The sequence below is a fragment of the Ptychodera flava genome, assembly GCF_041260155.1.
Source record: "Ptychodera flava strain L36383 chromosome 23 unlocalized genomic scaffold, AS_Pfla_20210202 Scaffold_24__1_contigs__length_23054250_pilon, whole genome shotgun sequence".
NCBI lineage: Eukaryota > Metazoa > Hemichordata > Enteropneusta > Ptychoderidae > Ptychodera > Ptychodera flava.
In genome coordinates, this window is record NW_027248278.1 from 3,785,179 (window position 1) to 3,812,128 (window position 26,950).

Below are 26,950 nucleotides of genomic sequence, written 5' to 3' on the forward strand. Positions count from 1 at the left end.
CGTCCCTACATACTTCAGCTTTTGATGAAGTCTGGTTTAATGGGCCTAAATTAAGACTTTTTAACATCAATAAAACTGTATTTGTTTTATCTAACTTTATGAGGCACTTTTTAATGGAGATAACATTCGAAGACTACTTGAATACTGTTCCACGGCACATTCTGTTTGGAAATAAAGGAGGAAGAAATCTTTTGACTTATGCGTATAATATGCAGGACTGGTTCCACATGAATCATATGCTATAACACATCATTACATCCAATACAAGTTCAATTTAATTCTTATTATGTTTCAGTCAGATAAATGAGTGGTCGCCCTTTTCAGTATTGTATTATCTATTAATTGCATTTTAGTGACGTCTTCCCTATAGCATGTCTTAAACTTTAAAAATGCATTATTTGTTCTTTTATTGGTGAATATATCTGATGAAATGCCGGGGGGGGGGGTTTAGAAAAATATACTGCGTATGGATGTGACGCCTCGATCAATCGTCCTCATGCAATTAAACACGTAACAATATATACCGGCACGTGACATCGGTAACATTGACGATAAATGTATCTGCGTAACACTAACTTGACCTTTTGAATGGCAAGGGCAGTCTTGATGATGATGTATACAAAAAATTAACCACGTCACTGACCTTAACCTCAGCTAATATAGATTATCGATTTAAACAAGGTATTTTACGAGGAACAGGTTCTTTATATACCGATGAGAGAAAGCTGCTGTCAGAAACTCAGTGATCCTACAACGTGTTCTTAAAAAACTTCTCCCTTACTGACGAAGAAATATAGGATTCGACCGATCTCTAATTCCAGTATCCCTGATCACCCTATTTTAAAGGTAAGGCTTTACGACCACGTCATTTTCAAATCGGTCAAACCCGGTGTACAGTGTTCGCGATCCTTAGTAAGATATGGGATTTGATGCAAACAGACCGTCCTAAGTCCGGATAAGATCTTTCTCTTGATTTGATATCTGACCCACATGTGACCGGCTGCTATAATTGCGCTGCTCAGATACAATAATTGCTCTGCTCAGATACTCAGAACCTTAAAAGCAAACGTGCCCTTTAACACCTCCCCCAACTCTAAAAAACCGACATCAAATGCCATGTTGTCACAGCTATTCGTACAAAAGTACAGATTAGAAAAAAACCGCGTGAAAATTTCTCTTATAACCTTTCTTAATTCCTGTTTCAAATTCGAGGCAATTAGAGAAACTGGCCACATCTTTCATGTTGTGTAAATAACTGTAAACTGTCATGTTTTTTACAACTCCAATCAAAACTGATACCATGAGGTTTCCGTCGGTCGAAACGCGTCTTAGACGTCTACAAGATTTCACGTATTATACGATATACAAGTGTGCATTGTCTGGGATAGTAAAAATAGAATTGCATACTGTTTTCACTTTGATATCGACTTTCTACTGATATATTTATATTACTAAGTCCTGGGTGCTCATTTCATTGTAAGTCGACTCTTTTACTATTCTAAGCCATTGAACTCCCAATAACCGATAACCCACACTTCTTTCAACAGATGTGTCCTTCAGACTTAATCCGTCAAATACTATTGTTTAGCTATTTCACCACTGCATGCGTGTCAATTAATGCAGGTACGTGTGATGACTAATGGCGCTGTTACCTCGTATTTTGCCGCCTGCAGTATAACATATTCTGTTACTGTTTGGTTTATTCCAGTAGAGTTTTTCTTAATTCGTGAAGGATAGGTAGCTTTTTTCTTATTTCTTGAAGAATAGTTCGTATAACAGAAAATCTTGAAAAAAATCAAAAAGGGGAAAGGGGATATCAGAATCGATGACAGTATGCCTAACAAACAGAATGAAGGATAAGAAAAGACAGATTGGAATCTCTGGTTTGTCTTATGAAATGATCCGCTTGAATAATTTTGTAGCTTTTCCGGGGTTATTTATTTTATATCGTTTTAGCATAGTTTTACTCATTCCTCGGACTCTACTCAAACACTTCTGTATTTTAATAACAGACTTGTCTCTAGAAATATACACTATCTTCAACCCGATGCCTTCCATGGTGACATTTGAAACTGGAACCAATGTGTCAATCGAAGTCATGTCGATTACAGTCAGGAACAATGGCCAGATGATCTCTCCACTCTCAGCGATGGTCGATTCCATTATGGCATGGGTATGTACATCGTTGCACTTGAAGGGGACAAGATGAGGGATCCGGTTCAAGTTCAATCTTTCTCACTAAACGATGACGTAGTTCTGCGTCGCTCCAATGGCATTATCGCTGGTGGTGGCCAAGCCTACCAAGTCCCTGATTGGCCGACTGCTGTGATCAACTACCCAGCTGAGAAATGCAAAACACACAGCCACCTTTGTGTTGTCATAGAACACGTTGGTAATTACACAGATTACAAAAGTGACAATGACTTCTTCTGCCTGCCATTTGTGAGTGGTTTATTCAGTGAATCAGTTGGACCAACAAATTTTACGTCAGGTAAGTCTTTCTCGGATTCTTGACAAGAGAATATCTGTCAAGATTTAGTACGTCTTCTTATGTATTCTACATAGATGTATAAAGGGTCTGTTTAAAGAAAGATTCAATTATGGATCATTAACCAAGAAGGTTGACACTGAGGCACACAGATACAGAGAGAGACTAATTGACAGAGAGACAGGGAGATACAGAGATAGCTAGATTGCTACATACGTACAGATAGATGGAAAGCGTACTATATATTCAGCTTGAAAGTCAATATATTGAGTTTCCGTATGACTAAAAACGAGCAGTATGATAAGACAGTGAACCGTAGAAAAATTTCATATAAGGTTTGACATCATGCAGAGTGTCTAGTTGAAAGATATATGATTGTCATGAATTCTATATGATGGTAACAAACATTTTTTATACCTGTAGACGTTGTACCTGTTGCGGTTGATATAACAACTGCGGAGTCACTGAAATATATTTATGACACACCGACTGCAGTCACTATCGACATTGGCCTTCATAATGCTGGCGGCACTGTGGTACCTGGTGGAGTTGAGAATATTGGATTTAGCGCCTATATCGCCAGTCACGACAGTGCAGACGCTGATTTGAAAATCATCTTGGGTAACGTCAACCTCAACGCTACAAATTTGTCTGATTCTATTTGTCCATGGAGTGATACCAAATATAGTAACATCGTGATAGAAGTAACTGTACCTGGGCAAAACTGTAGTGATTTCAAGTATCTTTGCATCGTCTTCGAGAAGGGTAATGTCTTTAATCAACTACATCTTAAAGAAAAAAGTCAATCCAAAATTTACAAAAAATTTCGTTCAGTTAGTTAAGACACTCTGTACGTGTGCTTTGCGTAATTTGCTATTTAGGCGCGATAAAAAAACATTAAAACATAATATGTCTATGCTTTTTATGGCAACTTTTCAAAAATCAGTACATCACAAGTGAAATGAAAGTAGACCCGTTCCTTATATCAGCTAATATGACCTAATTTATTCTTTTTGTTGCAGCCACTATTAATGCAACGTTTGAAGATGACAAAAGCAACAACTTTCTGTGTCTACCATTCAGTGATGTGGCCGATGGTGGTGTTGGAGTCATCGTCTGCCAAACTAATCAGGATCTCCCTACCAGGTCTTCTTTCGTCGAATGGTGGGTTATTCTTGCGGTGATCGTCTTCGCTATTTTAGCTGTTGGCCCAGTCTGTGTTTGCCTTTTGTGTAAATTCTACATTACCTCTATAGGAAGAAACGCAAGGTTGACATTGAGCAACTGCCGGAAAAAGACATTGCAGAGAGAGGTGTAAACAAAAAGGATACTGAAAATCGAAAGCTTCGACGGCGTGGACAATTTAATGTACTTTTAAGTTTATTTTTCGAAATCCACTTAATGCTTGTCTTTGTACATATGTATGTGTCGCGTTGTGTCGCTGTCTCATTTTCATCTGAACACAGGACCTGGTGAAATTTTGTAGCAGTAATCAGCGAATATTTGTCACAATTTCTTTCTTTATAGTGGTTAAGTTGTGATATTGTGAATGTTATAATTGTATTCTATGTTGCTAAGTTTTATGGCTATATTATACTATTGAGACAATGTAAACACCGTCCTATTGATGTCAAGAAAGGCTTGTTTTCTGCTTACTGTAAAATATTTTGCTGCCATTTATGGTTTAACTATAAATCAAAAGTTTTGAACAAACTAAATGTTATGTATAACAATGTTTGGAAGACGATTATAAGTGTATCTGCTAGTAGCAGTGCTTCAAATATGTTTGTGTCTATTATATGCCACAGGGAAGTTATCCAAAATAGTATTTACAACTGCAAATGCAGAATTGATAGATCTCCAAACGCATTGATTTCTGTTACATGTAAATCAGAGCGGCATTCCCAAAATGACATTATCCGTTTCTGGAGGAAGCAGTTGTACACAAGTTTACTCTTTCTCTCGCTAGCAGAAATTTACTCATTATCTCCGTTTCTTTTTTCCAAATTTTTGAATAATTTCAGTATAATTTTCGTTTTGTTTGTGTAATGCTGCTATGGACACATTGTCTGAAATTAACTTTAATATATAAAATAAATAAATTTCTTTCATTGAGTTCTAATACTTATAGACGGAGAAAAATGAAGCAAGGGCTGTTTCCCAGACGATGATATGTAATATTTATAATACTAAATTAAAAATGTTAATTATATACAGTCTTGAAATATGTAGCTTTTTCGTCCATTATCGTATTTTTATATAATAAATGTGTAATCTATGCGACATACATAAGGAAAATACTCCCCATGTATCGAAGATTCTCATTGGGTAGTTTGACTGCACATAGATATCAATATGATCAAATGACATGTCTGGCATTACAATATTGACATAACATATATTAAAACACTGGCCTAATATAACAAGAAGTAATTTCTGTGTGATCTATCGTCACCATTTCCAGCAAATACATCTGTATATAAATATACTATTCAGAGAATATATTTAACAAACAAACTTCGTTTGAATATCGTTGAATTTCGTTTCCTGACGTTGTCTCATTGAAACTTATAAACATTTGCCCTTGCCATTGTTAATTATTTTTATGTAGACGGTGAAAAGTGTACGCCAATCTGCAACAAAAATAATAAACTAATGCACAGATAAACCCTGACATAGATAGGTGATTTATGAATGTATTATTTCATTATCATGGGAATAGACCCCGATACCCTTTTGAAAACAATTATACTTCTTGTTGCTATTTAAAATTGTTGCAACTATTCTTGAGCTGTCGATTACTATGGGACGTCTCATATATTGCCAATGTTATTTTATTTCGTGCAAGATATTCCAATCTCAATTGTTTCAAGTAATAATCACAGTAGGGCACCAAAACTATTATGTTTACCGTTTGACCTATGCTATAAAGCAAGACTTATAAATGTTGAAGTTCTTTAACTGCTTAGAGTGACGGCTACTTACAAAACGATGCTCAGCTGAGTTTACCGTACTCATGTTAAGTATATAAGCGGCTATACTTCATGATACAACGTTTGTAGACGATATTGCTAGTTTCATTGAATTTTTATTGCCATAACTCATCATATCTTGATATTGTGAAAATTAAAAGTATTCCTTCTCTGATAAAGGTTGTTTTGTGATTATAATTTTACTATGGGAGAATTGGACTGCTCTGGCAGGGCCTATATATCATAATCAATTAAAACTCAAAGTACCTGGTTGCTTTACTTACACTCTAAAAAGCCGTGGTTCATCTAATACAATTATGTGAAATTGTTTTCCAAAAACCTGAATTTAAAATAAATCAGAAATGATGCGTAAAATATGACATCTTGATGGAATGAATGAAGCCCAAGCGTAAGTATCACCAAAATGGATAGGTTTACTGTACTGTACCAATAACACATTTACTAATTGCCATTTCTTTCGAAAGGAAAAACGTTTCGTCGAGCATCCATATTGCTAGCTACTCCGGGCATACAATAGTAGTATAACTGTAACACCATCAAATAGGCAATTTGATACACAGACCGAATTATTCATATGTCATATAATTGTTGATTGTAGATTATAGCAGTATCCCTACTTAGTGGTCCACAAGATTGCTATTTTATGTGTAACACAAAAGTACACTGGTTACTGACAAACCTGTATTGTTAGGAATAATTCACTGTTAACAAAATTATATCGCAGCGGTCTGTCAAGTGTAATGCAAAGGTTATTGAATCTCTTGGCATATAGGACAATAACGAAAAATTGTTAGGTAAGCAAGTTTCATAAAGCACAGAGAAAATTAATATTTTAGCCATCCATTCAATCCACTAAAACGTTGACATGTTATTTTCTCGCACTCTCTCCACGCCCCGTACCCTTTGATGTTATTTTAAATGCCACATAATGTATTGAAGCTGGCTAGGTAATTGCCCATTACCTTGCAAAATCATAAAACCTACTACTATTTAGCATTGAATTTTACTTGACCCATCAATCGTTATGTGTTGTCACAGGGCATGTTGAACTTTCGATGAACTCTGAGAGATATTATATCGGTTGACATGGCTTATGTAGTGCGATTGTTAAGATAACGTTTTGTGACTTTACAAAGATTATAAAGTGAAAATTGAAGTAGAGTTAAACGATTTGCAGCGGCTTTCGGTGACACGTCCAAAGATATTTTGGAGAGACGTTCTTTGTAAAAGTAATGCATTGCACCCGTACCAAAATATTTGCTAGCTGAAATCTCATGCCAACTTGTCATATTCATATACATGCTCTAGCGACACAATGTGAATGATGTTTTCCTCTGAAAAACACCTTACCCCTTGTCAAGATACAAATATTATTCTCCAATCCAGTTTGTGTGAAGCATTTGATTTTATCCTGAACGTATGACAAGCTCCAACCTGCCCTTGACAGATACAAAGAGAGAAAGACACAATTGTGGACAGGCGGTTTACATTCATCTCTACACATCTTCAACGAATGCCACCTACGTATATTAGAAAATACATTTTTTTAGGACTAACAGAATTTTACCTTCACAAATTTGTTATACCAAGCATTGTAATATTGTGAAATTAACAGCGCATATTTTGTTGATGTGAAATCAATAATTCTTCTCAAAAGGAAAATGAATACAAGCCATTAACTGTAGTACAACCTTCGCTTGACATTGCAATCGTGACTGTGGACGTGCTTACGTTTGGACCTGTCAATGGCAAGGTCAGATTATCAATGATTACAAATTGTCACAATTTTGACCAATCACTTGCCTCACTACCGTAACATAAAGGTTGATGGCTTCCGACAAAATCTTTTACGAGGAAGAATATCTTCATATAACCTGTGACGATGGTACTGCTGTCAGAATACGGAATGATCCTACAGCCACCACACATTCCAAAAGGACTTCTCTGCCTGAAAACGACGACCCCGACAGCATTTGAGGCATCTTGTACATCCCAATCCGACCAGCAATTTCTTACCTGGACTTTTTTGCTATTTCTGAAGGTAAGACGTGCACAATGTAACATTTCAGTCAATCATCATACACATTAATTTTACATTTTTTTTCATATGACGAGTGACTATACTTGATATCACAGATGTTCTCCCACTATGGTGCAACTAACAGCCCGAACAATGTCAGTCGATACATAATTATGCAAAAGCACTTTTACTGATACATAGTTGAGCAAATAATATTGCGTCCATAACAAAACTGATTTGAAACGTAAACAATAAAACGTTCACTGGCAAAGATCTCCCTTCATAGACATACACTCTTCACAAACAAAATTTTACCAACTTTTGTCTCCCAGATGAGTTGCCCGGGACTAATTCGCCAAATGATATTATTGAGCGTATGTGTGACAACATGCATCTCCTCTTATGTTGGTAAGTATGCTATCAATTGCTTGATATCCTTTAAGGTGAAACTTAATGCTTAACGTCAAAAATGTATTTGTCAAGCTGATATAAATGTTTACTTTCTATTTATCAAAAAACACTTTGTGAAACCTGGACCCTTAATTTCCTGATGTTTTACTGTACAATATACTTTTATGCTGTATGGCTACTTGTAAAACTGTTATGTTTTTGTTTTCTACGTTATAGACTTGTCACTAGAAATTTACACCATCTTCAATCCGATGCCGTTTATGGTGACATTTGAAACAGGAACCAATGTGTCAATCAACGTCATGTCAGTTACTGTCAGAAACAATGGCCCAGATGATATTCCCTCGCTACATGATGGCCAAATACATTATGATATTGGTATGTACATGGTGGCTTTGAAAGGAGGCGAGATGCGGGATCCAGTTCAAGTTCAATCTTTCTCACTGAACGATGAAGTCGTTCTGCGACGATCCTATGCCTTTGCTTCTGGTGCTGACCAAGCCTACCAGGTACCTGATTGGCCAACTGCTGTGATCAACTACCCAGCCGAGAAATGCAAAACACACAGCCACCTTTGCGTTGTTTTAGAACACGTTGGAAATCACACAGACAACAATAGCGACAACGACTTCTTCTGCCTACCTTTTGTCAATGGTTTATTCAGCGAATCAGTGGGACCACAAACTGTCCTTCTGGTAGTATGCTTTGGCTACTTTGGCGTATTAATGAACCTATATTATTCTGAGCAGACAAACAGTGACAAGCCAAAATATACCTATTAGGCAGATAGGATGAACATATATAATTTTGCATTAATTATCAAAGAGATGACAGATAGATAGCTAGATAGATAGATAGATAGATAGATAGATAGATGAATGAAAGGATTAATTAATTAGTGAATTAATGAATGAATGAATAAATGAATGTATGAATGAATGAATGAATGAATGAATGAATGAATGAATGAATGAATGAATGAATGAATGAATGAATGAATTAATTAATTCATTCATTCATTCATTCATTCATTCATTCATTCATTTATTCATTCATTAATTAATTAATTAATTAATTAATTAATTAATTAATTGATAGAATACAGTAACACAAAAAGGGCGTTCTCTAAGAGTATCATTCAAAACCTTAACTATGAGTCCTCCCCTTGCTTGGTCGATAAAATCATTTAATCTTTTTACCCCATAGATATTGTACCACTTGCACTTAACGTTATTAGTGCAGAAACGCCAACGTTTGTTTCTGACACATCGACCACAGTTACCATCGATATTCAGCTTCATAATGCTGGCGGCACTATAGTACCAGGTGGAATTGAGAACATTGGGTTCAGCGCTTTTGTTGCCAGTAACGACAGTGCAGATGCTGACTTAAAAATCGACTGTGATGACGTCAACCTGAACACTACAAATATGTCTGATTCTGTTGGTCCATGGAGTGATACTGTATACAGTGATGTCATCGTTAAAGTTACTGTTCCAGGGCAAAACTGCACTAACTTTAAGTACCTTTGCATTGTCTTCAAGAAAGGTAAGTGTCTTATCAGGATACAATAACTAAGGTAATAGGCAAGTAGAGAAATAGATTATTGCCAAAACAGTCACTGAATTCACTTTGTTTCAGACAGTAACGTGTACACTGTCAATTAGGTGTCAATCAATACTGGCATCATATAAACAAAATCAAAAACGAATTAATGAAAAAAACAATGCGTTTTACAGATTGTTGTTTATTTCGTTATTCTAAGTTTTTCGTTAACAAAAGGATAGCTACTAATAACTTTGACAGGTAATGTGTATTTTACGAATATTTTGAAAAGAGCTAACATCAAAACAGTGTGTCAAAAGTTCACAAATATAGCAGTTAACGTAGTATTATATCTTATGTACGTGGAAACACGTCTGTTAGTATTAACGTTTAACTGTTAAATATATTCAACCTGCCATTTGTTGCAGCATCTGAAAATGCCACGTTCCAAGACGACGACAGGAACAATCTCATCTGCCTTCCATTTGGTGAAATTAGCGACGGTGGTGCTGGTGTTATCATCTGCCCAACTGATCAGAGACTGCCTGTTCAATATTCTTTTGACGAGTGGTGGGCTATCCTGGTTGTCATATTTTGCACCATGGTAGCTGCTTGTTCAATGTTTGTTTGTCTTTTATGCATAATTTATATAAACTTGTTCAGGAAGAAAAACAAGATTGATGTTGAGAAACAGCCAGCTAAAAGCATTGTAGTCGAAGATGATGTCAACAAGATACAAAGTTCACATCGAAACACTTTGACAGAATGTAAAATTCAATACACATGAGTCAAATCAAGAGAGGTCATATTTCGTATTAAGTTTGATATTCTTACATGATGTATTTGCAAATAAACATGAGATATCATACTTTTACTCTGCCGATGTGTAAACAGAGAAATTAGTATTTTCAAATAGCATCTATTGTGTATCCGTGTATGTATATATGTATTAGATATAAGTATAATTTTTAATTATGTCAGTTCGTAAATGTTCCTTAAATATAAATATGATAAAGGGAAGTTCAAAGATAACGTGATTGTGCAATATGTATTGATAAATATTTATATTCAATTAGATGATATTCTATATTTCGGAATTATCTGATAAGTGATTAAAAGAAAAATACTTTTCATTCCAATAAAACTGTATTACCATATTTTATACATTGTACTTTCAACTGAAATCAGAATGTTTTGTTTCTCATATTGGAATTTTATGAGGTGACAGCTTGTATAGACGAACTGTGGTAAGGGTACATGGTTTTGAATTAATGAAGATAGTGTGACAGCTGGAGGGGTATATTAAATATGTAAAATTGTCGACATTTCCATGTTTCAAGATGACAGTTTTATAATGAATTGTTTGTTCTTTGGTTTGCATAACAAGTAAGCGAAATCAAACTTAATACACAAACAGTTCAATCGAAATTAAATCGCTCCCATTACACATAATACATTTGAAGCTTTATGCCGACAATTGCCACTAGATTCCAAGTGAAACACTAATTTTGCGAAAGTTAGAATGCAATGACACAGATATTCCACAGCGGTGCATGCCGTGATTAATGCTTTCTCATACCAACTGTCGTGTCTCACTTCCCATGAAATATCTCTACAGCAGATAAGTAGCAATGTAATACCAACTCCATATCGAAAAAATCTGGTGGCAGCTTGGCTCATGCTGTGGCATACCCAGCAGTCATTGTACATTGTACTAGTCCTCATAAATAGTACTAAACCTGGTGAGGATTAGATACCCGTTTCGATCGATTTATTTAGAAATATTTCTTTTAAATTTACTATAAAATCTTACTTATGAATTAAAACTTTTGTACTGAATTCAAAATATATTCAATTTTGTTCCTTTCTCAACGTTTTAGATTTGGGAAAGGATATGCGTAGTTGACAGCTGTTTTGCCTGTCAAAACAACAGCCAGCATACGTGACATTTACTTATTCGCCCTATAAAAGCCGTTAGTGTTGTGTTTTTACGATTTCTTGCCGCTGCGTTGTCTCCCATGAATGATAAAGTTACTTTACAGGTAGTCATTCATACAGCAAGTAATGTAATGCTATGAACACATATTGACTTAACTAAATGATATGTTTACCCGGCTAGCGTTTATAGATCTACATAAACCCACGTGACTCATGATGATTGGAAGCAGATTGAAGCCGCTCCCTGTTTCCATTGAATCTAGGCTAAGCATTTGATCAATTTATTATATCTAACGAGCCAAATCTTTTTTATACTTCAGTAGATATTTATTTTGGAAATAAGTACAGAATTGTGTCCAAAATAGTCCTCAGTTCGGCTCAAGAATGACATTTTCCGTAGCTATCCTACATGCTGCCACAGATTGACTGTGATCCTGCTAACGTTTTTCCATTGAGTTTACGCAATCTATACTCCCCACGAATCGAAGTTCCTTTGTAATGTCTGAGTATGAAGTGTATGTGGGAACATGGGGATAGATGCTGGTGCTAACTTGATGATTTAACTACAATCACTTACTTTATTGCCTAAGAGTAAAGACTTTAACATATGACGTCATGGATACTTAATCTTACGAATGTGATTGTCAAGTCTGTATGTTGCCTCAAGGATGTTTACTTCATAGAAATCAGCAAATGTGAGATAGTTGTTAGACACTACACCTTTATACCCGCAATTCTATCTATCTTTCATCTCTTTGATAATTGAATACACAGCTATGTGCTCATCTTATCTGTCGAATAGGTATATTTTGGCTTCTCACTGTTTGTCTGCCCAGAATAATATGTGTTCACTGATACGCCAAAGTAGCTAAAGCATACTTACCAGACGGACAGTTTGTTGGTCCCACTGATTCGCTGAACAAACCATCGAGAAAAGGTATTGGTCTATTTTTTATCATTGGAGCAACGTCATGAGAGCTATTTTGTGTAATCATCAAACACTGTACCTAGTATTATTTTTGGCCGCGATACATCAGGAAAATGTCACATGCATTATTTGATGGTTTGTTTGATTTGAAGCAATTGGAATTTTATTTTCCTAATTTAACGTTGCAATATCTATATCCTTCAACAGAAACCAAGCATAATCTAAAATAGACACTAAACCATCTTCACGTCCACATTTTCGGGAATCATGGCTAATTCCCGATGTTGAACGTTAGTCTCCCTGTCGCCGCTCGTCCTTCAGACACAAAGTCTGACCAGTTCGACCATCCCGCCGCTACAAATATTGCGGCTCCTGAAAGTGGAAATACGTGTGGTTGAAAAGAAATTGCCAGTTGAGATGAACGTCCTGTACAAATGACCAGTGACGTATGTATATTCGGCCAATGAATGAATGTTGGGTCAGTTTTTTTTTCCGGCCACGATGATATTCTATCTGTGTTTGTTTACACTAATTGAACCACAAAAACCCCGGTGCCATTGTATGAAAAATTTCATAGTCAAAATTAAGTGAATATCCATGAATTGCATGTACACTACATCATTAAAGATTTCGGAAAACTAAAAGCTCCGCCCATCTCCTTTACAAAGTATGTGTTGAATTGCCGTTTAACTCCAAATAGCTAAGGATGACTAAAGAACCTGAAAACAGTGCACTAGTTGACTGGTCAGTTTCTTCGGCCTGGGGGATAGTGGATAGTTTTTGGTATATTGTAAACGTTCAGTCATTTTGTGTTTTTGTGAAATTGTTGACATGAATCTCCTGTAAGATAGGATTTCAAAGTTGCAAATTTAAAGTTTGAATAAAGTATTTTCGAATGAGCTGTGAATGTATTTGTCACTGTCTCTGCATAGTCAGATGTCAAGAACTATTGTACATAAATGGATGTCATCATCAATGTCAACGAGAGAACAGCAGTAAATCAGAAACTTCAGTTGGTAATTAGGATGTTGCCAGTTATCCAATTATATCTCCTGAGAAGTCATAGAAAGCTATTTTTAGTTCCGATGTCAGCGATGCGAGCTTATCAAATAGGCTGAATGTCCGTCGTGCGTCCGCCCGTAGTCCGTCAACAATGGCCTTCTTTTCTGAAACCGCATATCTAATCGTTTTGAAATTTAATATGCAGTTCACCTAGGATGACCTCAGTTAGGTTTATTCAAATCGTAGTGAAATTTGCATATTTGTATTTTGGGGCAATTTTTGCCGTTTTTGGTCACACTAATTGTTCTCTGAAACCACGTGTCCGATTGCTGTGAAATTTGATGTGCAGGTCACTTGGGCTGACCTCAATTATGTTTGTTAAAATGGTGGTGAAATTTGCAAATTGTATTTTGGGGACATTTTGTTGCTGTTTTCGGTCAAAAATCTTCTTTGAAACCGCTTGTCTGATTGCTTTCCAACTTGATATACAGTCAAATTTGGGTGACCTTAGTTACGTTTTTTCAAATTGTGGTAAAAATTTCCATACTTGTATTTCGGGGCATTTTTTGCTGTTTTCGTTCAAAAATTTTTAAAGATCTTCTTCTTCAAAACTATTGGTCGAATACCTCAGATATTTGGGACACAGATCTTCAGGTTTTACCTGATTGAGATTTATTCAAATAGTGCGAAAATACGAAAATATGTTTTTAACGGCAATTTTTGCCATTTTAGGTCAAAGCTGCTTGTCTGATAGCTTTGATATTGGGTATACATGTTATAGCGATGATCAAGATATGATATTTTCAAATTATGATAAAATCTACATTTTTGTATATTTGGGGATTTTTTTTTGCATTTCTGGTCAAAAATTTGTTTCTCAAAAATTACTCTTCTGATAGCTTTATGTCTTAATATTATGTGAAATATATATATGTCTGATATTAAAGTTACGCGCCCGAAGACCGCTCCGAAAAAAGGAACTGGAGATGAAATTTGTGGCTGATATGATATATTTTAGGCAAGTATGGGCCGGTGTTGAAATTCAAAAACACTGACCTCTACTGAATATTACAAAAACATGATGACCACCCATCAGCAAAGTCACAAACAGGGTGACCCCATGAATCCACCGCCCCCAAGCCGAAATTGACTAGCTCCTAACTGACATTATTTCATAACCGGATATTGGTGACGCAAATACTGCGACCTGATTGGTCGAGACGTAGAAATTTCCATACTATAGTGGCCTTATAGTACTGGCTCTCAGCTTGAGAAAATTTCCATTTGTCGTATTTCACACCAGAATTTCAGTAGAATATTATGATATGAAAGCAATATATAACCTCGGCGAGGGGTATACCACTTAATTTTCGCTTTCGCTTGTGCTCGTGCACATATGTGTTGTGACCGGGTCAAAATCAAGTGGTATACCGTCGCTGGTAATGATTTATCGATGGTACCTGAAATGGCAAGAAATTAGACCGCTATGCAACTTAAGCTTTGAACTTTCCATTCATATATGATACGCTGGCACTATAATATATAGTTAAACTTACTGTAAGCGATTTCCTGTTCAACAAGAGAAAGCGTGTAATAATCTTTAAAGAGATATTGATACATCGGAGGAACTTTTAAATCCTGTGAGATGTAAATTCGATTTCTTGACAGTCTCCTAGAGAAAATGTCTACTATTTCCTGAAAATACACAGAAAGAAAATAGCTAAAAGTATTACGCCCTATGTTCTCATCTTTTACTAGTCCCCTGAGTATATTAAAATATTTTTACATATGCATAGCAAGACTGCCAAATCAAAAACGGAATGGCAAAGAAAACGGTTTTGTGAAATTCACTAGGATTAAAATTACGAAAAAAAATTATTTAACGAAGAGAACTATATCATTTGGTAAATACTACAATTACTAAAACTTCCATTTCTTAAGGCAAATAAACACAAAATGTGAGTTTCTTTCTCCCACTTCGAAGTTAGAAACATATACATAATGCTTTTACAATGTTCTTTGCTACCTTATAGTTGTGTGCTTTGAATCTTTGGCAATACACAAACTGTACATACTGTCTAAATTGAGAAGTTCACAACACTACTAGACGTAAATTGTCTCGGTGGAAATATCAGGTAACCATGCATGTGTTGAAACATTGTCTCGAAAGAGGCAACACGAATTCAAAACAACAACAACACCATCACCACCACACATCCACAGGCATCCCGCTAAGTTTCCGAAACGCATCATTTGCTAGGATTTTTTGTGCGCATCTGGTGACGTCATTTTGACTATGTCTGACCTCCTTCTAGACCATGTTTCAACTTTAAATAGTTGATTTCTTTGTGATTGACAGATGCTACAACTGAACGATAATTGCTACTGACAGTGTTTGCGACGCCTCTATTTAGACAACGTCTTGTTCCTGTATTGCCAACGGTTTAACGCAAACAACTGTAAGTGTCCGCAATTGACCTGACAGGAAGTACCAAGCCTGTTATCCGCCGGGATGCACAGACTACTGGATAGTGTACCCAACTGAATTTTGATAATAATAGAACACGGTAAGAAAGCCCTACTAGCTTTTTACCATCACTTAGAAGGTAGATATGTACCAATGAAACTTAATTCCATGTCAGTTAGCGTCGTCAGAAGGAAACAAGATTCGGTTAGGAAAAGGAAAGACTTAAAAGGAGGGAAATATTCACACTGGATAGTGAAACGCATACATTGAGATGATTATTTGTCTTTTTCTTACAGTTTGTTGAAAATGTGTCGCTATTCATGTCCCTGCAGTTTTGCGTATATGTCAGCTCAAATGTCGACACTGCATTTGAACAAGTAACTTGCTCGAGGTCAATGTTTCTAAACACAAAAACGAAGAAGTACATAACTAGTCGTTATGCTTTTATAATGAACAATCATTTAACAAGTTTAACAATAAAGACTAAAATCGCACCCACCAGAGACCAGAGTGGACACGCAATATAAAGACACTCAATATTTTCTTTCTTCATCAAATTAAGCACGGCATCCACAGCAAGATCTGCCAGTTTACGAACTTCTTTCCTGATTGCTTCGCAGTGACCTTTGTATTTTTCATGCCCAAAATAACATCTGTAATTTGATAGATTTGTGTTCATCGTAAAATGAGTCATGAGAGTAACAAATAAATTTGGTAACATGGAAAAACAAAACCAACAAGCAAACTACCAACCACATATAAACAAACCAACAGCGAAAAGCATATCCTTAAGAGACATTATGGCCATAAGGTGATGTACTTGTAGGTTTGTCAATATTGTGTTCTAGGAATAGCCAGTATCCTTGCGATCCATTATTTATGCATGTGATTAATGTATGACTTTGTCTTTCGTTGATTTATACTGAACTTGTCTGTCATTTTTAACCATCGTAACTCACGCATTGACAATATACCTGTGTAACCATAACGATTTCAATCATTTAAATTGATTTTCAATGGAAATCGCCATAATCCTTGTCGAATCCATTGCCTTTTTTAATTAAAACTTACGGTTGCTCGGTTGTCTTATTTCTCCAGTGGTAGGTTAAAAAACGGTCTCCCTCACAAATCCCATCAACTAATGAGTCAGCTGCACGTCTTATTTTCGGTGTTCGTAACAGATGTTTAGCCACTGCCCTGTTCATATCCTTTCTTTTATCTGTTGTTAGTTGCACTCTCAGCAAGGTGTCCGTGGCAAAAGCAATACATTTTTCATCTTTAAGTGTCTCAAAGAGGTCATCTAGCGTGCAGCCAGGTTCCAAGTTCACGATCGCTTCCTCATTGGGAAGGTCAATATCGATGACTCGTTCATAACGTGCAAGTCTAGTTTTCTTGTAACCTTGCGTTGAGATATTCCATCCTATGACTTTTGTATTCTCTGAATCGCAGAACTCTTGGTATTGCTCAAGTGTAGTCAAGGGCAACAATCTTTCCAACATATCAACATCAAACGTGTCATTAAATGATCTTAAATGTTCAATGGTAATTCCTCGCACGTGACCGCCATGAAGGAAAAATGGAAGTAAGACTAAAGTTCGATTTGTAAGCAGCGAGAAGATGACACCATTCTTGAACTTTTCGTACTGGCTGTTAGACCCTCCTCCCATTTTGTCTTGATAGGTAAAATATATTGAGTGATGTTGGTTTTAGAGGCAGAATGTAGTTTCGTGTGAAATGTGGCGCCGATAACTTTGCTCACTTCAGCCACCGTAGCATGTTCTGGTAAATTAGTAGTAACGCTTTTCCCAGAAGGCATACTATAGTCGTCAATTTCCATTCCATGTTCGCTGATAATGGAATTTTTCTAATTTCCACAGGGCCATGGATTGAAATAAACAAAGAAGCATTCAATATTGACTTAAGCTGTCGTTATAGATAACTTACACTGAGAAAATCCAAGTACTGATACAGTTTAGGGCCATGCAGTCTGTACATTTTAACCATTTTCCATATTGCTTTGGTTTCTTTTAGTTTATTTTTCACTGTTTAAGGTAGTATGCAGCCCGTAAGTAAAAGATTAACACATTTTCTCCAGACCATTCTCTTACCAAATCAACAAGAACAATCAGAGGTCATCGTGCAAGTTTTCGAACTAGAGCAACAGATTGCCTAACATTTTGCGAAATTTGAAATTTTTATTGGCCGCAATCCCTGTGTTTCTCCACGGGGAGGAATAATATTTTGGACTGTCGAAAAACTAAGACGGTTGAAAAATTTCAAGCTCTGAAATATTCGCAAAAAGAGGTAGATCACAAAAAATTGTAGACATTTGAGAGTTCGAATATCTGTATGGGACTCGTTCTACCTTAATGATTCATTTATTTTCAATATCATTTTCTAAGTCAGGAACATACTCGTGTTTGCTTATGTGGAGTTTACATGTCTCGTTATTAGTTTATTTTTTGTCACAAGGCATCTTGCCTACTGATTTGATAAATGCATGTTTACTGCATGTCACTACCGTTATATGAGAGTTGTTCGACCGATCTTCCTTCTTGTGTATTCCATCGTGTTCCGGGTTTTACAATAAAAACATGATGAGCAGTAGTCAATGTTTACCGATTTCCAACACCAGACAATGTATTTTATTTATTTCATTTGTCAACCATTTATCATTGCACCATACGGTCGAATCAACAAATCTATCTTATGTCTTATGCCGAAACATTCCCAAAAATGATTTAATTTTAAGTTCTATTTGAGTACATCGGCTCGACTCAATAAATCATTTTGCTGGTTAAACATCGCCTACAAACATCCCCAGTACTAAATGGGTATGTTCGGTCTTAAGTTTCAAAACATATTACCAATAAAATCAACTGTCTTCATTGCCACTCGGTATTTTGAGCGCGATCTGCTACGATGCTGTTACGTTCGCATGTAATTGAATGTAGAAATATACAATTTTACATACCTGTGTTTTTGACAGTGCGAAATACGGATTATTTCGTGTCAATACGTACCAGCGCCTGATGTAAAACATAGCCACTATGATTGGCATCAAATAAAGGCAGCACAGAACAACTCGTCGGTAACCCCTCAACCACATGTTTCCGTCGTTTCTAGAAATTGGAAATGTGCTCCGTAGTAAAGTTTGAGCTAGCCTTGTAGAATAATTTAGGCTAATACATCTAGAAAAAAATATTGCAGAGCTGCGAGAACAGATGCCTCCTTTGATATTATAGGTTTACCCTCGTGGATGATTTAATTAAAGTGTTATTGTCCTGATGCGACAGACTGTAGATTGTTACGCATGGAGTTTACAAATTAATGTGTGACGTTTATACATATCAAGAAACTGATCACTTATCAGGAGGAAGGAAACAATGTTATTCGATAATGGTCATTTCAGGTTTTTGATCATGTTCCTTTACAGAAATGTGCTCTTGGAGATATTATGTCATTCAGGGTTGTTTTTTGATAAGTAACCAAGGAATACGCGCTCAAGCGTGAGCTTATTCGTAGCTTGTAAAGCTTCTGGTATAGAACACCCATACTTATCAGGTCATTGCATTCAGTGTTTTATTCGATGGGAATGTCTGTCGTTTATTGCGACCATATTATACACAAATAATATCTAAATGTATTAAATGTATTAAATGGTGTAATAAAAATGTTGTGCAAGTTTTAAACAAATTTCCACTGCACAAGGTGAAATTATGTTGAATGTATCGTTGAATTTCTTTGAAACTCGCTTTTGCCGTTGATTGTATGAGCGAACTCGTTCTAGACAACCCAACGCTTGTTGTCCTAGTGGGCTGTACCTTGACGAAATACACCATACAATAGACAATTGACGACGACACAATATTTTTTGACCTATATGTGTTCTGGTGTTACATCTCAAACTTTACTACTGAAATACAGGTCTTCCGCTTTCCTGTAGCATTTTACTGTAAACCTGAAATATGGAAACAATACCTTTCTGGAAATTTGTCATGGAACATCTGGCATATTAATTGTGTTTCCGGTTCAAAAGAATAAGTGGAACAATAATCAGTTTTATTAAACTTATGGACATAAAAGGATCAAGGACTCGTTTCTTTCTAACAACTTTATCGAAAAGTACTTGAGATCTAGTATAAAGACCATAAATGACGTCGATATAATATGAGTAATTACCGTGCACTTTATGGCCTTTGTGTAACCCCAGTCTCTATTCCCCATTTCTTTTATTGTAAACAATGCATTCGAGTGAGTTCAGCAAGTCTACTCCACTTCAGAAAGGCTACTAAAACTGGTTGGGCGTCAGTGAATTTGTCTGTAATGACGTCCAAACAAAAGCTAAACAATTACCATTGCATAAATTATTGATCTCGTAACGTCCCTACATACTTCAGCTTTTGATGAAGTCCTAAATTAAGACTTTTTAACATCAATAAAACTGTATTTGTTTTATCTAACTTTATGAGGCACTTTTTAATGGAGATAACATTCGAAGACTACTTGAATACTGTTCCACGGCACATTCTGTTTGGAAATAAAGGAGGAAGAAATCTTTTGACTTATGCGTATAATATGCAGGACTGGTTCCACATGAATCATATGCTATAACACATCATTACATCCAATACAAGTTCAATTTAATTCTTATTATGTTTCAGTCAGATAAATGAGTGGTCGCCCTTTTCAGTATTGTATTATCTATTAATTGCATTTTAGTGACGTCTTCCTATGGCATGTCTTAAACTTTAAAAATGCATTATTTGTTCTTTTATTGGTGAATATATCTGATGAAATGCCGGGGGGGTTAGAAAATATACTGCGTATGGATGTGACGCCTCGATCAATCGCCCTCATGCAATTAAACACGTAACAATATATACCGGCACGTGACATCGGTAACATTGACGATAAATGTATCTGCGTAACACTAACTTGACCTTTTGAATGGCAAGGGCAGTCTTGATGATGATGTATACAAAAAATTAACCACGTCACTGACCTTAACCTCAGCTAATATAGATTATCGATTTAAACAAGGTATTTTACGAGGAACAGGTTCTTTATATACCGATGAGAGGACGCTGCTGTCAGAAACTCAGTGATCCTACAACGTGTTCTTTAAAAACTTCTCCCTTACTGACGAAGAAATATAGGATTCGACCGATCTCTAATTTCAGTATCCCTGATCACCCTATTTTAAGGTAAGGCTTTACGACCACGTCATTTTCAAATCGATCAAACCCGGTGTACAGTGTTCGCGATCCTTAGTAAGATATGGGATTTGATGCAAACAGACCGTCCTAAGTCCGGATAAGATCTTTCTCTTGATTTGATATCTGACCCACATGTGACCGGCTGCTATAATTGCGCTGCTCAGATACAATAATTGCTCTGCTCAGATACTCAGAACCTTAAAAGCAAACGTGCCCTTTAACACCTCCCCCAACTCTAAAAAACCGACATCAAATGCCGTGTTGTCACAGCTATTCGTACAAAAGTACAGATTAGAAAAAAACCGCGTGAAAATTTCTCATATAACCTTTCTTAATTCCTGTTTCAAATTCGAGGCAATTAGAGAAACTGGCCACATCTTCATGTTGTGTAAATAACTGTAAACTGTCGTGTTTTTTACAACTCCAATCAAAACTGATACCATGAGGTTTCCGTCGGTCGAAACGCGTCTTAGACGTCTACAAGATTTCACGTATTATACGATATACAAGTGTGCATTGTCTGGGATAGTAAAAATAGAATTGCATACTGTTTTCACTTTGATATCGACTTTCTACTGATATATTTATATTACTAAGTCCTGGGTGCTCATTTCATTGTAAGTCGACTCTTTTACTATTCTAAGCCATTGAACTCCCAATAACCTATAACCCACACTTCTTTCAACAGATGTGTCCTTCAGACTTAATCCGTCAAATACTATTGTTTAGCTATTTCACCACTGCATGCGTGTCAATTAATGCAGGTACGTGTGATGACTAATGGCTGTTACCTCGTATTTTGCCGCCTGCAGTATAACATATTCTGTTACTGTTTGGTTTATTCCAGTAGAGTTTTTCTTAATTCGTGAAGGATAGGTAGCTTTTTTCTTATTTCTTGAAGAATAGTTCGTATAACAGAAAATCTTGAAAAAAATCAAAAAGGGGAAAGGGGATATCAGAATCGATGACAGTATGCCTAACAAACAGAATGAAGGATAAGAAAAGACAGATTGGAATCTCTGGTTTGTCTTATGAAATGATCCGCTTGAATAATTTTGTAACTTTTCCGGGGTTATTTATTTTATATCGTTTTAGCATAGTTTTACTCATTCCTCGGACTCTACTCAAACACTTTCTGTATTTTAATAACAGACTTGTCTCTAGAAATATACACTATCTTCAACCCGATGCCTTCCATGGTGACATTTGAAACTGGAACCAATGTGTCAATCGAAGTCATGTCGATTACAGTCAGGAACAATGGCCCAGATGATCTCTCCACTCTCAGCGATGGTCGATTCCATTATAGCATGGGTATGTACATCGTTGCACTTGAAGGGGACAAGATGAGGGATCCGGTTCAAGTTCAATCTTTCTCACTAAACGATGACGTAGTTCTGCGTCGCTCCAATGGCATTATCGCTGGTGGTGGCCAAGCCTACCAAGTCCCTGATTGGCCGACTGCTGTGAACAACTACCCAGCTGAGAAATGCAAAACACACAGCCACCTTTGTGTTGTCATAGAACACGTTGGTAATTACACAGATTACAAAAGTGACAATGACTTCTTCTGCCTGCCATTTGTGAGTGGTTTATTCAGTGAATCAGTTGGACCAACAAATTTTACGTCAGGTAAGTCTTTCTCGGATTCTTGACAAGAGAATATCTGTCAAGATTTAGTACGTCTTCTTATGTATTCTACATAGATGTATAAAGGGTCTGTTTAAAGAAAGATTCAATTATGGATCATTAACCAAGAAGGTTGACACTGAGGCACACAGATACAGAGAGAGACTAATTGACAGAGAGACAGGGAGATACAGAGATAGCTAGATTGCTACATACGTACAGATAGATGGAAAGCGTACTATATATTCAGCTTGAAAGTCAATATATTGAGTTTCCGTATGACTAAAAACGAGCAGTATGATAAGACAGTGAACCGTAGAAAATTTCATATAAGGTTGACATCATGCAGAGTGTCTAGTTGAAAGATATATGATTGTCATGAATTCTATATGATGGTAACAAACATTTTTATACCTGTAGACGTTGTACCTGTTGCGGTTGATATAACAACTGCGGAGTCACTGAAATATATTTATGACACACCGACTGCAGTCACTATCGACATTGGCCTTCATAATGCTGGCGGCACTGTGGTACCTGGTGGAGTTGAGAATATTGGATTTAGCGCCTATATCGCCAGTCACGACAGTGCAGACGCTGATTTGAAAATCATCTTGGGTAACGTCAACCTCAACGCTACAAATTTGTCTGATTCTATTTGTCCATGGAGTGATACCAAATATAGTAACATCGTGATAGAAGTAACTGTACCTGGGCAAAACTGTAGTGATTTCAAGTATCTTTGCATCGTCTTCGAGAAGGGTAAATGTCTTTAATCAACTACATCTTAAAGAAAAAAGTCAATCCAAAATTTACAAAATACTTTCGTTCAGTTAGTTAAGACACTCTGTACGTGTGCTTTGCGTAATTTGCTAAAAAAAATTAGGCGCGATAAAAAAACATAAAACATAAAAGATCAAATATGTCTATGCTTTTTATGGCAACTTTTCAAAAATCAGTACATCACAAGTAAAATGAAAGTAGACCCGTTCCTTATATCAGCTAATATGACCTAATTTATTCTTTTGTTGCAGCCACTATTAATGCAACGTTTGAAGATGACAAAAGCAACAACTTTCTGTGTCTACCATTCAGTGATGTGGCCGATGGTGGTGTTGGAGTCATCGTCTGCCGAACTAATCAGGATCTCCCTACCAGGTCTTCTTTCGTCGAATGGTGGGTTATTCTTGCGGTGATCGTCTTCGCTATTTTAGCTGTTGGCCCGGTCTGTGTTTGCCTTTTGTGTAAATTCTACATTAACCTCTATAGGAAGAAACGCAAGGTTGACATTGAGCAACTGCCGGAAAAAGACATTGCAGAGAGAGGTGTAAACAAAAAGGATACTGAAAAATCGAAAGCTTCGACGGCGTGGACAATTTAATGTACTTTTAAGTTTATTTTTCGAAATCCACTTAATGCTTGTCTTTGTACATATGTATGTGTTGCGTTGTGTCGCTGTCTCATTTTCATCTGAACACAGGACCTTGTGAAATTTTGTAGCAGTAATCAGCGAATATTTGTCACAATTTCTTTCTTTATAGTGGTTAAGTTGTGATATTGTGAATGTTATAATTGTATTCTATGTTGCTAAGTTTTATGGCTATATTATACTATTGAGACAATGTAAACACCGTCCTATTGATGTCAAGAAAGGCTTGTTTTCTGCTTACTGTAAAATATTTTGCTGCCATTTATGGTTTAACTATAAATCAAAAGTTTTGAACAAATAAATGTTATGTATAACAATGTTTGGAAGACGATTATAAGTGTATCTGCTAGTAGCAGTGCTTCAAATATGTTTGTGTCTATTATATGCCACAGGGAAGTTATCCAAAATAGTATTTACAACTGCAAATGCAGAATTGATAGATCTCCAAACGCATTGATTTCTGTTATATGTAAATCAGAGCGGCATTGCCAAAGTGACATTATCCGTTTCTGGAGGAAGCAGTTGTACACAAGTTTACTCTTTCTCTCGCTAGTAGAAATTTACTCATTATCTCCGTTTCTTTTTTCCAAATTTTTGAATAATTTCAGTATAATTTTCGTTTTGTTTGTGTAATGCTGCTATGGACACATTGTCTGAAATTAACTTTAATATATAAAATAAATAAATTTCTTTCATTGATTTCTAATATTTATAGACGGAGAAAAATGAAGCAAGGGCTGTTTCCCAGACGATGATATGTAATATTTATAATACTAATTATATTATATCAGTGCAATTGTGCCAGAGACATAATGTTATGATTGGATGAGAACCGGTTTTAATTTATGCAAGCCATGGTTAAATAAACCATAAAGCACTGCTATCGTTGGCCCCAGAATATGAATATAAAAGTGAAAACGTACGCAAATAAAGGAGAGGGCAGGATTTAGATATCAGAGAAATATTTTGGTAAAAATATAATAAATACATACCAATAAGTACACATTCATTTCATTTTGGATTAATTAATTAAAGAATTTTGCACGACCTAAAAATTGTGTTGTGCTCCCCTTTGATGTCGTCTGCAATGTAAACATGGCCGAGTATGCTGCACGAGAGTTAACGGAGAAGGATTTCCTTCAAGAAACTGAGGAATTTGTCCAGCCAATGCAACCAACACGATTTGGTAACTTCACCGAAGATGACCTTGACAGTATAGAGTTACTGAAAGACGAGAAAGCGACCACAAAGCAGACAACATGGGGCGTAAAACTTCTGCGAGGTGAGTCGATAGATCGGAGATTAATATATCGGTACGGTCACGCACGGTCCCTTCCGTGGGTCACGCCTATGTTTACAAAAAAAAAACGATTACGGTTTTTGACCTTTTGACATGACCTCATGACATGTCACTAATCGGTTTCTTTGATTTCAAATTTTTCTAGACTGGCTGATCGAAAAAAATGAAAACCCGGCGTTCGAATATCTCTCCCCAGAAGGATTGGCGGTAATTTTGAGGCGATTTTATGCCGAGGCACGAAGCAAGACCGGGGAACGGTACTCGAAATCAAGCCTGACCGGAATCCGTGCTTCAGTTAACCGACATCTGAATTCTCCCCGTACCGTCGCAATGTAAACATCATACGCGATCGAGAATTCAAAGCCACCAACGACATCTTTGTAGCTCTGTGCAAGCAGCTCAAGGCGGACGGACTTGATTCAACAAAACACAAAACTCCGATATCAACGTACGACTTGAGAAAGTTAGCTTCCAGTGGCGTTTTGTCCAGCAGCGACCCCTTGGCATTGAGTCGGAAAGTGTGGTTCGACCTGACGTTTCATTTTGGACGCAGGGGCCGAGAGGGATTCAGAAAGCTGACGAAATCTAGTTACCGCGTAAGGGAGAGCTATGATGGAACGAAATTTGTAGAATTTAAGTACTCCGAAAAAAACGAAAAAAATGCGTTTCAAAATCATCTTTATGTAGACGGTGAAAAGTGTACGCCAATCTGCAACAAAATAATAAACTAATGCACAGATAAACCCTGACATAGATAGGTGATTTATGAATGTATTATTTCATTATCATGGGAATAGACCCCGATACCCTTTTGAAAACAATTATACTTCTTGTTGCTATTTAAAATTGTTGCAACTATTCTTGAGCTGTCGATTACTATGGGACGTCTCATATATTGCCAATGTTATTTTATTTCGTGCAAGATATTCCAATCTCAATTGTTTCAAGTAATAATCACAGTAGGGCACCAAAACTATTATGTTTACCGTTTGACCTATGCTATAAAGCAAGACTTATAAATGTTGAAGTTCTTTAACTGCTTAGAGTGACGGCTATCTACAAAACGATGCTCAGCTGAGTTTACCGTACTCATGTTAAGTATATAAGCGGCTATACTTCATGATACAACGTTTGTAGACGATATTGCTAGCTTCATTGAATTTTTATTGCCAAAACTCATCATATCTTGATATTGTGAAAATTAAAAGTATTCCTTCTCTGATAAAGGTTGTTTTGTGATTATAATTTTACTATGGGAGAATTGACTGCTCTGGCAGGGCCTATATATCATAATCAATTAAAACTCAAAGTACCTGGTTGCTTTACATACACTCTAAAAAGCCGTGGTTCATCTAATACAATTATATGAAATTGTTTTCCAAAAACCTGAATTTTAAAATAAATCAGAAATGGTGCGTAAAATATGACATCTTGATGGAATGAATGAAGCCAAGCGTAAGTATCACCAAAATGGATAGGTTTACTGTACTGTACCAATAACACATTTACTAATTGCCATTTCTTTCGAAAGGAAAAACGTTTCGTCGAGCATCCATATTGCTAGCTACTCCGGGCATACAA

General features: G+C 36.3%; 2 protein-coding genes and 1 long non-coding RNA gene across 3 annotated transcripts; all 3 read left to right on the forward strand.

The window, feature by feature from the left end:
* Positions 1-712: 712 nt before the first annotated feature.
* On the forward strand, positions 713-3,806 carry LOC139125105 (uncharacterized). Its single transcript, XM_070691216.1, has 5 exons — positions 713-846; positions 1,548-1,623; positions 2,013-2,491; positions 2,912-3,253; positions 3,511-3,806. The coding sequence occupies exons 3-5, from the start codon at positions 2,170-2,172 to the stop codon at positions 3,804-3,806; spliced, it is 960 nt and encodes a 319-aa protein (XP_070547317.1). The 5' UTR covers positions 713-846; positions 1,548-1,623; positions 2,013-2,169.
* Positions 3,807-7,390: 3,584 nt separating this feature from the next.
* On the forward strand, positions 7,391-8,582 carry LOC139124570 (uncharacterized). The gene is made up of 3 exons (XR_011549963.1): positions 7,391-7,522; positions 7,834-7,909; positions 8,129-8,582. It is a non-coding gene; the product is annotated as an uncharacterized lncRNA (long non-coding RNA).
* Positions 8,583-21,703: 13,121 nt separating this feature from the next.
* LOC139124799 (uncharacterized) lies at positions 21,704-25,622 on the forward strand. The gene is made up of 5 exons (XM_070690908.1): positions 21,704-21,775; positions 22,164-22,643; positions 23,061-23,402; positions 23,675-25,351; positions 25,515-25,622. Exons 2-4 carry the CDS (start codon positions 22,199-22,201, stop codon positions 24,019-24,021), a joined length of 1,134 nt encoding a protein of 377 aa, XP_070547009.1. The 5' UTR covers positions 21,704-21,775; positions 22,164-22,198; the 3' UTR covers positions 24,022-25,351; positions 25,515-25,622.
* Positions 25,623-26,950: the final 1,328 nt, after the last annotated feature.

Excerpts from the sequence above, each read along its gene's own strand:
- LOC139125105 (XM_070691216.1), top strand. The coding sequence starts at position 2,170 with ATGGGTATGTACATCGTTGCACTTGAAGGGGACAAGATGAGGGATCCG. Across the intron at positions 2,492-2,911 it reads ACCAACAAATTTTACGTCAG|ACGTTGTACCTGTTGCGGTT; the intron begins GTAAGTCTTTCT and ends TTATACCTGTAG. Across the intron at positions 3,254-3,510 it reads TTGCATCGTCTTCGAGAAGG|CCACTATTAATGCAACGTTT; the intron begins GTAATGTCTTTA and ends TTTTTGTTGCAG.
- LOC139124799 (XM_070690908.1), top strand. The coding sequence starts at position 22,199 with ATGCCTTCCATGGTGACATTTGAAACTGGAACCAATGTGTCAATCGAA. Across the intron at positions 22,644-23,060 it reads ACCAACAAATTTTACGTCAG|ACGTTGTACCTGTTGCGGTT; the intron begins GTAAGTCTTTCT and ends TTATACCTGTAG. Across the intron at positions 23,403-23,674 it reads TTGCATCGTCTTCGAGAAGG|CCACTATTAATGCAACGTTT; the intron begins GTAAATGTCTTT and ends CTTTTGTTGCAG.